At 35.8% G+C, this 14892-nt stretch overlaps 1 protein-coding gene across 1 annotated transcript in view; it reads left to right on the top strand.

Moving 5' to 3' along the window:
* The window catches only part of LOC147832641 (uncharacterized), a 28797-nt gene extending 21384 nt beyond the window's left edge, over positions 1 to 7413 (top strand). The window contains exons 3-4 of the mRNA XM_088651534.1: positions 4173 to 4259; positions 6910 to 7413. Of these exons, the coding sequence (XP_088507660.1) occupies positions 4173 to 4259; positions 6910 to 7109 (287 nt within the window). The 3' untranslated portion in view covers positions 7110 to 7413. The remainder of the gene's footprint in view (positions 1 to 4172; positions 4260 to 6909) is intronic.
* Positions 7414 to 14892: the final 7479 nt, after the last annotated feature.

Here is a 14892-nt window from a genome sequence, read left to right as displayed (position 1 = left end):
AATGTTGCTTTTAAGTGTAGATGTCAACTCATGGTCAATAGATATATCCCGGACGAGCCCCCTTTTTCCACATTATACCAACTGAATGATTTTGCAAGGACAATTCAATTTACTGTATTCTTATGATTGTAAGTTGACAAGTAGTTGCAAAGTTACTCTCATAGTCAACAGATTAGCCCCTTTCTCACATACAGATCTTTCCGTAAAATTATCGACAATTTTCCAGAAAGGTGTGTAGGTGTGAACAGGCCCTTTTTAAAAATACCGGTAATTTGTTCTGTCTATTTTCTGGAATGAGAAGTTGTAACATTTCCGGTAATTTGCCGGAATTCTGCACTGTGTGAACGCAGAAGGAAGATTGCCGCAAAGAATGCGTTCACGTTTAGAATGCGCTGATGTGAGACGTCTACTTTATCCAATCAGAACAGTCAGACGCATTCACATCTGCGCTGTTTATGAAAATAAAAGCCTTTGAATATTTTTCCAGACACATTTAGCTGCTAGATGTTAGTCCGGTATCGTTTCTATGTTCCATCTTAATGCCAACTGTGGAAAAAATATCGATAAAATGCTTATGTCAAGCCGTTGTTTGTTTACCTTCAAGCTCTGACGCGTGTGCACGTAAAGCAGCCAGTGAGCACCAGCAGACACGCATATTATAAACATCTCAACATGCGAAAGTGTTTCTCTATATGTTTTCATCAAAGTTGTTCACAGTACTGATCCATCCACAGTTTATAGTGTAGTTGAGTTTGTAGTGTAGTCAAATGTTTATAAATACAAGCACAGCCGTTTAGAGCTCATTTCTGGTTGATGATGTCACAATTTACCGGTATTTTGGAATGGATGTGTGAATGGTCTTTATCGGAAAAAATCTGTGACGTCCTCATTTGCGTGAACAGCGCTTTTTTGAATATACCGGTGAAGTCGTTCCGGATATTTTCCGGATATTTACCGGTATCACTGTGTAAAAGGGGCTATTGTCTGCAGGGGAACATTCTAATAAATATATCATCTTGATATTAAAATCTACCTCTAAAGTCTACAGAAAATCTGTTGTGATGACAGACTCCTCAGCACAAAGCTTCTTCGATGCGCTGTATGTTCATGCGTGCTGGTGGGTTATTTTGGGGGTGATTAACAGCTGACAGATCCAAACACTGGAGGAATTCAGCTGCTCCACTATTCACACACACCTAGTTCACACACTTTAGACTAGTCACTATTTCTCATAAGGCATTCAAAGTCTGTGTACTATTTTTGCAAAGTCATTTGTTTTTAAAACAGGCAAACTAAACCATTTTAGATCTGATCAGCATCTACTCAGAGAGCCAAATGAAAGTTTAAAGTTATTGTGTTGTTTAAATAAAAGTATGGCATCTTTTTGTTTGGTATTTTATGCAAAAGTAAGTGCTCTAAATGACATTTTTATTTTAAATTTGAAAGAAATGTCACTGGTAGTGCATCGAATAGGACAATATTACTTAAACACAACTCTGAATCCAAAGAAACCAAAAATCGATCTTTTCTTTTTTACATTTTTGCTGCTTGTTCAAACTACTTATTTAAAAAGAGCCGAATCAGCACAATCCTTGGGGCTTTTTTGTGGAAACTAAATTTTTTAATGTTCAATCTACTTAAATTGTGTGGAACCCAGCATTTTTACATTGTAGTTTTACATTCTAGTCCTCACAATACATCTGTAACTATATGAGATATAAGAAAAACAGCTTAATATATCAACATTCATTCATTTTCTTTTAGCTTAGTCCCTTTATTAATCAGGGGTCGCCACAGTACAATGAACTGCCAATTTATCCAGCATATGCTTTACGCAGCGGATGACCTTTCAGTCCTTTCTGTATTTCAAACTATATTTGTTCCATGTTGAAACAAACTCAGTGAAATGCAAAATAATGAAGGTCGAAGGACAAAGAAATGTCTGCATCTCAGCCGGAGACTGCGAATGGCTTGTGTGGGACGTTAAGTTCAGCCCCTACGAAGCAGGATAAGCCGTACTGAGCAGAAATCAAAGCTCTTTCCTCTGCTTTTCCCAGGGGCAGTTAAATAAACACACTCGTAAGCCCCACATCTCTTCTTCACAAGTTCACAACACGAACGCGGTGTTTTTCTTTCCCTGTGTTTTTCTGATCTTCATGTGGGATCAGCGTGTGTGTGTGTTTGTACTGTAAGTGTTGGGCTGCAGGAAGTGAGGGTGCTTTTTCTTGCCATGTTAAGCCCCAAAAGCTTGAACATTTCTCCACATTCCTGTCTCAGTCATGTTGCTGTCTGACGGAAATGTTAGGAATGATGCAATGTTTTTAGTCAAGTAGTTACAGCTGTAGAACAGCAGTGTGAGGTTTTGCTTCAAGTCACATTAGCCATTTAATAATAATAATGTAAAAATCGCATGCAATATAATGCATTTTTAAGACTTACATGGAGAAAGGAGGTTTGGAAAAAAATAAAAAGAGAATTAAAAATGGTGGGATGCTTTTAAACTGTGATATCTGACTAGCACTATAGCACTTTCTGTGTGTTGATTAATTGTATGCATTTTAAGAGTTCACTCTTAGCTCATGATTTGTACATAGCTTGTTTGGCATGCTGTCCCGGGAGAGAGCCCTGAGCTCAAGGGATCCTCGAGCCCAGGGCTCCCCCCTTTTGCAGGGCGAGGGGAGATTGAGCTCAGGTCGATCTCAAACTCCCCCACTGCTGTGGCCGAGGCAAACTTCCTGAGAGTAAGACACTCTAAAAAAGGTTTAGGCTTATTTTGTCTATTATATAGAGCAGGGGCTCCCAAACTTTTCAGCCCGCGACCCCCAAAATGACAATGCCAGTTACTTGTGACCCCCAATATCCTCGGAGTTGGTTATAATGACATAAACCTTGCATGCAATGGCGCACACACACCAATCGACCAAAGCCTATTCTTTGTTTTATTTTTGTATGTATGTCAGTTTATAACCTGGTGTTATAAAATCAATCTGCTGCTTCTGATGCTATTGCAGTGTCTTTAATATAATGTAATTACCTGAGAAGTAGCAATCCAATAGAACTAGTAACAATAAGTATTATAGTAACTATATAGTAGTATATAGTAACAATTTTTTCTCTTCAGTAGGTTATGGATAAAATATGGTCATTCTTTTGGTTTAATAAAAATAAATAGATTTTTGGAAACCACCAGGCGACCCCCCCCTTCATTGTCCTGCGACCCCTCGGGGGGTCCCGACCCCCACTTTGAGAACCACTGATATAGAGCACATTTGGATGGTTGGAGGAAACCGGGGGAATCCGGGAGCAACCCACGCGGACACGGGGAGAACATGCAAACTCCGCACAGAAATACCAGGTGGCTCAGCGAGGACCCAACGCCATAGGTATTCTTGCTGTGAAGCAACAGCAGGCACGTGCACACATAGGGCTATAGGGCTCAACCTGTGCAACAGTGCTAGTCACTGGGCCGCCGTGCCGCCCATTCTGAATAAAGGAGGAAGAAGGGGGGGGGGGGGGGTGTCTTCCAGACAAAGGTAGTTGTAGAAAGGAAATGGAGGATATATATAGTGACTTTGGATCCTTTGATTGGAGGATCATGATTAGCTAATATGGAGCAGCTGGGTCAATCATGAGCACATGCTCCTCTCGAAATTAGTTTAAAATTAAACTTCACTTTTTTTCTTTTACATTAAGAGGCATTATCATATCAGATATTTATATCATATCATATAGAGGAATTATGTCATAGAATGTTAAAATAATAAAGTGTTACAAATTAAATTTAAAATTCTTTTAGCAAAAAGAGTTTTAAACCTAAATGTCACTTTAAGCTTTATAGTGCATTTCAAGTGTCTTGAAAAATATCTAGTAAAATATTCTGTACTGTCATCATGGCAAAGATAAAATAAATCAGTTATTAGAAATGAGTTATTAAAACTATTATGTTTAGAAATGTGTTAAAAATATATTATTTTCGCTAAACAGAAATTGTATACAGGGGGATTAATAATTCAGGAGGGCTAATAATTCTGACCTCAACTTCTTCTAAAATGTGATCAAATGTCATTTTTACCATTTACATTTCACAAAATGGTACTATAGCAAAGTAATAAAACACACTGACTGAAGTATCTACTTTACACGTCTATAAGAATCTTTCTGTCTGTCTGCAGTGGATGACGTGGCTGCAGACACCGGTTTTCTTGACCTCCCTGCACTGAGCGACACACACCTCCAGTTAGAGGAAGAAGAAAAAAACGGTAATGACACGTGTGGCGAGCCAAAGAGATTTAAGCATCGGCAGCTGAAGTTTGCAGCGCTTTTCTATCTGTTATTGCGGAGGACGGTTAGTATTTTACTGAGCCGTCTGCAGGCTTGAAAAAACATGAGATTAAAGGGACCCGTGTCTGTAGCTCCTTCTGAATGTTTAGACTGTAAGATGCCAGACTGCTTCTTACTGTAATAGAAGGGATCTTCACTCAATTGTAGAGTCTAGATGAGATAAACGATAAAAGTTGGCAGGCTTTTGCTGAATAAGATCTAAAAACGCTTCGAACTAATGATTACAAAGAGCTTTTTCCTCATGAAGATGTTTATGTTATGGGATAAATATAGAAAATATATAATTGTGATTTTTTTTTTTTATCTCATCATTCAGATTTTTTTCTTTCAATTTGAATGGATGAACATTTCTCGCATTTCTGATTTTATAGTGTTTTTCTTGATATTTTGGCTATATCATGCAAGTAGCTTCATTTGAAATATGTGCCCAGGGCTACATTTTTAAGAACAGACAAATATGTACCCTGGATTACATTTTCTTGCAGTTTTTGCTTTTTGCAAATCCACTAGAGGGCGCCGTGTACATTTTCGACAATCTCTAATATGTAAATACACATATTTCTCGATTCTCAAAAATGTACTCCAGGGTACATTTTCCCAATGAGTCTTACTGTAATGAAAGGAAGCCCCAGACAATTATAGCATCTAGATGAGAAAAATATTAAAAGTTGACGAAAGATAAAAGTATGCTGAATAAGATCTATAAATGCTACCGAACTAATGATTACAAAGAGCTTTTTTCTCATTAAGTTGTTTCAATTATGGGAAAAAAGTAATTGTGACTTTTTATCTCATAATTCAGAATTTTTTCTTTCAATTTGAATGGATAAAGATTTCCCGCATTTGCGATTATAAGCTTTTTTGTGGGGGAATTTTGACTATTTCTTGCAAGCAACTTCATTGGAAATATGTGCCCAGTTCTACATTTTTGAGAACTGACAAATATGTACCCTGGACGACTCTTTCTTTATAAGTAAATGCAAATATTTCTCACTTTTATTATTCTAGGTTGTTTATGTTATGGGATAAATAAATAAAAATGTAATCGTGAGTTTTTATCTCATTATTGAGGGTTGTTTTTCATGCAGTTTGAATGGATAAACATTTCCCGCATTTGTGAATTTATAGGCTTTTATTTTGGAATTTTGACCTTTTCTTACAGGCAACTTAATTGGAAATTTGTGCCCAGAGCTACATTTTTGAGAACCGACAAATATGTAACCTGGTCTACGTTTTCTTGTGGTTTTATTGTACATTTCAACATCTGAAATATGTTAATACGTAAATACCAACATAGTCTCATGGCAATTCATAACTTTTGATTTAGAGGCTAAATCATATGAATTCAACTTAGTACCATTTGCTTATAATATGGACTGGGTTGGGTGCCACGACTCCTTTTTTAAATTCGTACATTTTTGTACGACTGAACTCGTACAAATTTGTACAAGTTAGCTACTAAACTGATAAAACATAAAATGGTTTTGTTTCTCGTGAGATTGGGCTGGTAAATACACATATTTCTTGATTCTAAAAATGTGCTCCAGGGTACATGTTCCCAATTAGCCTGAGTTATTATATTTAAATCTCACAATTTAGACTTTTTTCTTATAATTATGATTTATTTTCACTATTGCAACTTTATTGGGTTTCTTTCAACTCCTGCAATATTTCCTGCAACCATTGAAAAGTTTGCATTTGCCACTTTTTTCCTCAGAACTGACTAATTTATTGTATTTGTGGCTGTTAACTTTCTTGGCATTTTGAATGAACCTTTCACAATTCTGAATTGCTTTCTTTAAAATAGCTTTTACAGAACTTCTTACCCAGTACATTATAATTCTTTTTTTTTTCATAGAATTGTGACTTTGTTTTTTGCAATTGTGCAAACATTTTCTGCATCTCACAATTCTGGCATTTTTATTGGAAAATGCTACTTGATTTCTTGCATTTTTGACATTACAGGCCCTCTTTATTTCTTATTTCACACAATTCTATTTTGTTTCTTACTTGCAATTTTGACTTTTTGTTAGAATTACAACAATAGTTTACATTTGCCACTATAGACTTTTTTTACAATGCTTTTTCCTACTATTTTTCAAAACTTTTGTTCTGCTTTTACATCTTGCAGTTCTGTCACTTAAATTTGTGTGTTTATTACATTATAGGCTTTCTTACAATTTAGAATTCAGAATTATGGGATGTTAACTCAGATTTTTGGAAAATAAACTTGTAAAAGGCAGAAATGTAAGATCCGGAAGCCTTATGAGAAAAAAAAAAAAAAAAAAAAATATATATATATATATATATATATATATATTAAAAAAGTATTTTTTTGTTTGGATTTAATGCCAATTACAAGCTGCCACTGTTTTCATTAACCATTTTTCTGGACTAAAGCACATATCTACTTAAAATGGAAAGTTACATTTACGTCTGTGGAAGTTTTCCTTCCTCACTCTCCTTTTTCAGCCAGATGTGTTTCTCGTCTGTCTCTCTCTCTCTCTCTCTCTCTCTCTCTGTGTGATTCATTTTCCACAGACACTGAATGCGTCTTCACTCCTGCAGAGTCTCAGTCTGCCTGTCAGCTCTGGAAAACACAGCAGAAGCAGGAATGCAATCCTGAATCTTGTGGCCTGAAGCGAAACGCATATCGGTGGGACGTCATTCCTCTCAGCCCTCCTTCTACTTCTCCTCCTCCTCTTTCATCACGGGCCTGTGCTCAGTGTATGTCACTCAGGGGCTTTCTTACAGGACCCTCGTTTTAGAGGGGGAGTGGTCCAGATTTAATGAAGGGGGAGGAGTTTATTGGTTAAAGGAAATATAGTTTTGAGAAACCCTGCCTTTGAGTGGCGTCTGCCCTCCGCCCATTTCTGAACTTTCACACTTCATGCTGTTCCACCAGCCAAGCAAAAAAAAAAAAAAAAAAGATTGAAGCCCCTTCATCAATGTGAAAACTTCCTCCTTTGAATCTGTTTGCATGTGTGACTGATTTGTTTAAGATAGCAGTTGCAATGGGAGTTTTTAGACAAAGGGAATTACATTTAAGTAATAAAGTTAAAATTAAAGTAATATTTAATGCAAATCATGAATTTGAACTGACACTGAAATTATAAAAGGTACAACGTATGATTTTTGAAAGATTTAATGTATATAAATAGACTAATGTTTAAAAGTTAGAAATAATTAAGATTTTTTAAAGATGTCATTATTAAAAGTCTGCATTTAATTAAAAATAAAGTAAAAAGAATTAAAGTTACAAAAATAACTAAATTATTAAGTTTATTGTGTTATGGCAATTAAAATGTCGAATTGGGAAATATTTGAAAAGAAAAATTATACACAGTTGAACACATTTCTTAATATAATAGTTTAATAACTCATTTCTAATAACTGATTTATTTTATCTTTGCCATGATGACAGTAAATAATATTTTAATAGATATTTTTCAAGACACTTCTATACAGCTTAAAGTGACATTTAAAGGCTTAACTAGGTTAATTAGGCAGGTTAGGGTAATTAGACAAGTCATTGTATAATGATGGTTTGTTCTGTAGACTATCGAAAAATAAATAGCTTAAAGGGGCTAATAATTTTGACCTTATGATGGTTTTTAAAAAAATTAAAAACTGCTTTTTTATGGCCTAAATAAAACAAATAAGACTTTCTCCAAAGAAATAATATTATCAGACATACTGTGAAAATGTTCTTGCTCTGTTAAACATAATTTGGGTCGGCGCCAGTGGTGTAGTGGTTAGTGCGTCAACACATGCACTCCGGTGCTCACAGCGACCCAAGTTTGAGTCCTGCCTCGCGGTCTTATGCTGGTCCTTTCCCTCTCTCTGCTCCCCATGCTTTCCTGTCAATACTCTCTACTGTCCTATACAATAAAGGTGAGAACCCCTAAAAAATAATCCTTTGTGAAATATTTAAAAAAGAAAAAAAATTCAAAGGAGGGCTAATAATTCTGACTTCAACTGTATCTGTCTCTCTCTCTCTCTCTCTCTCTCTCTCTCTCTTGCTCTCTCTCTCCCTCTCTCTCTCTCTCTCTCTCTCTCTCTCTCTATATATATATATATATATATATATATATACATATATATAAATGTGTGTATATATATATATATATATATATATATATATATATATATATATATATATATATATATATATATATATATATATATATATATATATATATATATATTACTGAAGGTTCATTTGAGATAGCAAAGATGTCCATGCAAAAAGTTAAATAGTGTGCTGAAAAAAACATAAGATGTGCATGAAATGTTGAACGATACAGCTGGGAAAAATTTACTGGACAATTATGTTCTGGAAAATTATATGTAAAAAAGTTATCATCCCAGGCTCATTCTGAAAACATACTACTATATACATTTTTGGAGAGCGCCAAATATGTCCCAGGAGCTACGTTTTTTTTGCAGTCTTTGTTTTCGCGAATATACCAGAGGCTGCAGTGTATGCTTTTTCAGATTTCAAATATCTCTTGAGAGTGCCATTCGCGCCTACTGTTCTCGTTTATATCCACCAGAGGCTGCTGTCAACTGACTCACTGACTGACTGCCCGATCAACTGAACCACCCTCCTCCCCTAAACGCAACTAATAGTGTTTTCAAAAGCACATATTGACCCACTCACCCCCTTCCCTAAACCGACAGTTTTAAAAAGCAATCCAGAAAAAGAAAAGCCCTCGCCTGATTTTTTTTACCACATTTTCAGATTTTACCACATGCTCACCCTGTTATTTACTTGTTTATTGAAATTTTTTAGCTTCTGTTTTTGGCTTACCCGCTTTCTGGAACCATTCTTACATACGTTCTGACATTCGCGGCAAGCCACTGGACAAACTGGTAACAGTGGGAAGGCCATTCATACGAATGTAAGTAGTAAGCTGGTATGCGTGAAAAGGATTGGCATCATACCTCCCCGTGGTGTTCGTTTTAAAGACGAAATGCAGCCATAAAACTTGTGACTACATAATTTCTGATCTCGAGAAATGTATATAGGGCTACATTTCCAGAATGAGCCTATGTTGAATGTCAAAGATGACAAAATTGCAAACATTTACTGAAATAAAAAGAAATAGTAATTGTAAAAAAATAGTTATAGAAAAGCTGTATATGTTGAAATGTATTTACATATGACACCATCTATTTTATGGCTGATCTGTAGGTCAGCCTGTGCTCGGCTCTAAAACGCCCTTTAAATTACACACCTGTGGCCAGACGTACCTTCTCTTTAGAGCAACTGCATGATGAGAAGCTCCATCTTTGGGGTCATAAACTCAGAAACAGAATGCTGTGTACCTGCAGTTTTTCTAGACACACGTACAGCACGAGCTGCTTTTCTAAAGCAAATGTGCTGTCAACTTTAAACTCATTTGATTCACATCACAATGAAGAATTGGGGTTTGAAATGTATTACTTTGTGCAGGGTGTAAAAGTACTCATCATACAGGTAATCAGAAGTTCACAGCATGCTGTTTGGATCATTTTGTTCTTAAGATATAGAGTACAATACAGTACAGTGAAAATGATCATTTTAGGATGTGTTTATGTGACAACAAGATGCAAATAAAAGAGATCAAAATGACAATAGTGTGTAAATGAATGCAGTAAAAAGATTTAAAAGATTTGAGTAAAACCAACTTTTTTTTTATTCTATGAACTTCTGATGACATTTCTTTTAACTTGTCCTTTGTCCTTGTCCTTATTTACCATCACCTCATGATTAATAATGTGACACTGATTTCATATGACAGTTCAACAAATAAGTTAATAATATTAAGCCACTTATATTTTTGATCAAATAATGACTGTTTTGGTTTATTTTAGCAGCAAAAATAGATCAGATGAATCAGAACATTCAGTTTTTTCTCCCATCCTGTAGCCCTCTCGTGTACCATACGCGAACCTCTGATTTGGATTGATTTGGAGCGTTTAAAATTTAAATACATATACATAACCTATTTTTTTAGGGCAGCAATGTGGTGCAGTGTGTAGCACAATAGCCTGACAGCAAGATGGTCACTGGTTCTGTGTGGAGTTTGCATGATCTCCACGTGGGACTAAAAGAAAAGAAAATGAATGAAGTTAGTTTTTCAGACATTAAAATATCTATTTTGGACAACACAATGCTGATTTCACACAAAATCTATATTTGGTGGAACTAATTCTATTCTGACCAATCATCTTTTTCTGAAAATAGTTCTAAATGACAATTTTTCTTTCTTCCATGATAGAATAAAACACATTAAAATTTTACTCAAACCCATCCCAATAAATCCAGTACATACAAAGAATATGTATTATTATTTTTATATCATTTTTTTACTCATTCATTTAGTCCCTTTATTAATCTGGGGTCGCCACTGTGGAATGAACCGCCAACTTATCCAGCATATGTTTTAAATAGTGGATACCCTTCCACCCTTCCCAATTCACCTGTACCGCTTGTCTTTGGACCGTGGGGGAAACCGGAGCACCCGGAGGAAACCCACGCAAACGAAGGGAGAACATGCAAACTCCACACAGAAATGCCAACTGACCCAGCTGAGGCTTGAACCAGCGACCTTCTTGCTGTGAGGCGACAGCACTATCTACTGCGCCACTGCGTTCCCCATTTTTTATATTATATTTATATAATATTTATACTTATTTTATTGGACATAATGGTTCGATAAATATTTCACAGCTGTTCTCTTTTCTGCCGTTTCAAAGGTAATATAATCATGTTAATTTCAACTATTCAACATTTCATGCATATGTTTTTCTGGTCTATATTTTTGCCAGTGCACTATTTGACTTTTTGCATGAACATCTTTGCTACCTTAGATGAACCTTCAGTAATCAGTCTGTCTCCAGAAGCAGCACAGGAATACACACTGCCACGTTGTCTCCTTCATCCTCATTCCCCTCCCTGTGTCTTACGCCTATTTCTCTCTCTCTCTCTTGCTGGCGTATGGACTCATCGCTTTCTCTAACATGCTCTCTGACCTGCTGATGTTCAAATCTGTGCATTTCAGCTTTAAGATGTGGTTGTTTCGGGGCCAGAAGGAGGCAGTGTAATTCAGGGACTTCCTGGGCAAGTACAACCCCAATGCCATCTTCAAACCACCAAGAAGCCTGGTTGTTATACTCGGTTAGACTTCTGAAGTACAGTTGAAGTCAAGACTATCAGCCCTTCTGTGAATGTTTTGTTATTTTTTTTTTATATTTTCCGAATGATGTTTAACAGAGCAAGGAAATTTTCACAGTAATTTCCTATAATATTTTTTTTATTTCTTTTATTTCGGCCAGAATAAAATCAGTTTTTAATTTTCTTAAAATTATTTATTAGTCAATAATATTAGCCCTATTTTACAGTATTTTTTTTCAGTTGTCTACAGAACAATCATTATAAAATGACTTGCCTAATTAACCTAGTTAAGCCTTTAAATGTCACTTTAAGCTGTCATGTGCTGTCATCATAGCAAAGATAAATGAACTCAGTTATTAGAAATGAGTTATTAAAACTATTACGTTTATTTATGTGTTAGAAATTAGGGGGAAAGTATACAGGGGGCTAATAATTCTGACGTCAACTGTAAAGGTAAATGATTTTAAGGATATTTACTATAAGACAAGGTGTGAAAATGATTTTGCGGTGTGTCTAGGGCTGTGGAAAATCCCTCATATTAGATCAGAGGTGGTTGATGATTATAGGGATGGTAAAATACATCCTCTGATCTTTACCTCAGATACACATTGAAAGGCCAACGTGTGTTTTGATGTAGAATTTGTGTTCATTTTGTAATTGTTTTCAGAATGGACCCTTTTTAATAAGCCTGTTATGATGCGTTTAACGGTCATCATCATCTTAAATCCTTTTAAAAAAAGTTTTTAATATTTAGATTAAAAATAAAAAACCTTAAACATTACTACACTGTAAAACCCAAAAATTGAAGGTAACTCAAACCATTTGAGGAAACCGATTGCAACAAACCATTTAAGTTCAAAAACTAATCCTATTGAGTCATGTGAACTTACTCCATTTGAGTAAACAAAGCAATTTGAGCACAGTAAAACTCAGTAAATGAAGAAAACTCAAACCAAATGAGTACTGTAAAACCCAATAAGTTAAGGCAACTCAAACCATTTGATTAAACCGATTGCAACAAACCATTTGAGTTACAAAACTAATCTATATGAGTACTGTGAACTTACTCAATTAAAGTTGACCTAATGAGGTATTTAATTAACTCATTACCTTCAACACTGAGTTCAAAACTCTTTTCAAATGAGTAGAGTTAACTTTAAGTACATTTTGAGTTGAATAAACTAATTTCTTTTGATAAAGTTGACCATTGGGTTTTACAGTGTTTGTATTTATGTATGTATTATTTCATATTTGCTTCAAATTACCAAAAGTAAATTACCGCTTGTGTGAGGCGTTTTTAAAGCAGTGTCTATGGGACAGGACAGTAAATTTGACGTTATTCTCTCCTCTGGCTGCAGTCATCAATATTTTTTTCTTTTTATGAAAGTCTTTATAACATCATCGTGGAGTTTTTCTTTTATTATTTTAACAAATAAGATTGTAAAAAAATGATTTGTTGTACTCTCCCATTCACTGCGCTCTAAGGGTGCTTTCACACCTGTGAATCGATTCAGTTGTTCTGAAACAGAGATTACAATTGTTACATTGTTGCTCTTTGCTCTTGGAGTGGTTTGCTTTCACACTGCAAAGCTTCTAATCGGACCAAAAGAGCTAAAACAAATCGCGTGCAAGTAAAATCTCCTTACATTGGTCAGAGTGTCAGGGTTTATTTTGCAGCGTCCCGCTCAGCTGTCAGGAGAGGTGGTGGTTTGGTGGTGATTGACAGGGTGCACGCGCGACGTGTCTGAGGAGAGACGCGGTGGGGAGGGGTGAGAAGGGTGCGCGACGATGCCTATTTGAGGACCGGGAGGGAGACGCGAGATTACGGGGAGATCATCACTCGTTTGCGGGCATCCGGAGACTCGCGAAACTTCCCGCCCTGCTCATAATTCTCTCTTCATATAGCCGTAATCCTATTACATATCCATAAAACACTGTGATATAACCGCGCTCGGATCGGATCGCTTTCTTACTGCAATCGAACCGATCCAGGGTTCGTTTCAATCGAGCCGAGACCACCTCATTCAAGCGATCTCGGAGCGATTACTTTGGCGCGGAACAGAGCGCGATTGCTCTGTTCACATATGCCAAACGAACCACGCTAACTGGGCAAACGAGATACGTTCCGAAACAAAAGTGTAGGTGTGAAAGCACCCTTAGACTTCCCGGAAAGCCATAAAGCAGAGTTTATTTATTTTTGATTTGCTTACCAACTATGATGACTTCTGCTACTGAAAAACCCGGAAATGTAAAAAAAGTCTTCACTCAAAAAATTACGCTTGCTGTTTGTTCAAACTATTGATTTAAATAGAGCTGGAACAACATTTCTTGAGTTTTTTTGTGTGTGGATAACTTAAATGTTTTATGCTCAATCAACTTAAATTTGTAAAAACTAATAAGCTAACTTAATTCCTTCATGTTGTCCCAACACAAATTGATTGTGTAGAGCCCAGCATTTATACAGTGTTGCATTTCAACATATTTGGCCCTTAGGTGAATTGATAAGCTAAAATTGGCTGTATGTGTGTGTGTGAATGAGATCGTATGGGTATTTCCCAGTGATGGGTTGCAGCTGGAAGGGCATCCACTGCATAAAACATATGATGGATAGGTTGGCGGTACATTCTGCTGTGGCGACCCCAGATTAATAAAAAGACTAAGCTGAAAATAAAATGAATGAAGGAATGAATGAATGAATGAATGAAACTGCTGTCCTTGGTGATTAGCATCATGTAATTCAATAGCTACAAGGGGGAAAAACATAGAGGCAAAAAAACAAAATGAATACCCATGGCTCCTGATGACATTAAGGTCGCAAGAAGTGAAATGTAAAATGTTTTGGAACATTCATGGCTTTTGCAGCAGGTAGTTATAGAGCTACAGTTATAGGAACTAGCCATCAGATTCATTTTGCTGGCTGGTTGTATCCACACTGTAAAAAATGCAGGGTTCCACACAATTCATTCATGTTGTCCCAACACAAATTGATTAAGTTAACTTAACACTTTTTACTTAACACTTAAAAAAAAATCAGGATTAAACATAAAAAATTAAGTTGTCCCAATGAAATCTCAAGAATTGTGTTGTTTCAGCTCATTTTAAATAAGTAGTTTGAACAAGCAAAAAAATATATATTTTTTTATTTTTTATATATTTTTGTATTTTTTGAAATGCATGTGATCAAAACAAGCTAAACTGGCTAAATTGGTTTTTAAAAAATTAGCACTGAGCCAGATTATGTTTTGATTATGTTTAGTGATAATGGAGATGGAACCTAGATGTTATGCAAAAAGAATTAAATCACCTACTGTGTGATATGTAGGACCATATATAGGAAAGAACACAACATTACAGATAAAGGCAACAGGTAAATGCTGCTAACATTCACT

This window comes from Danio rerio, chromosome 19 (assembly GCF_052040795.2).
Source record: "Danio rerio strain M-AB ecotype USA chromosome 19, GRCz13ab, whole genome shotgun sequence".
NCBI lineage: Eukaryota > Metazoa > Chordata > Actinopteri > Cypriniformes > Danionidae > Danio > Danio rerio.
This window is presented reverse-complemented; position numbering and strand designations above follow the sequence as displayed.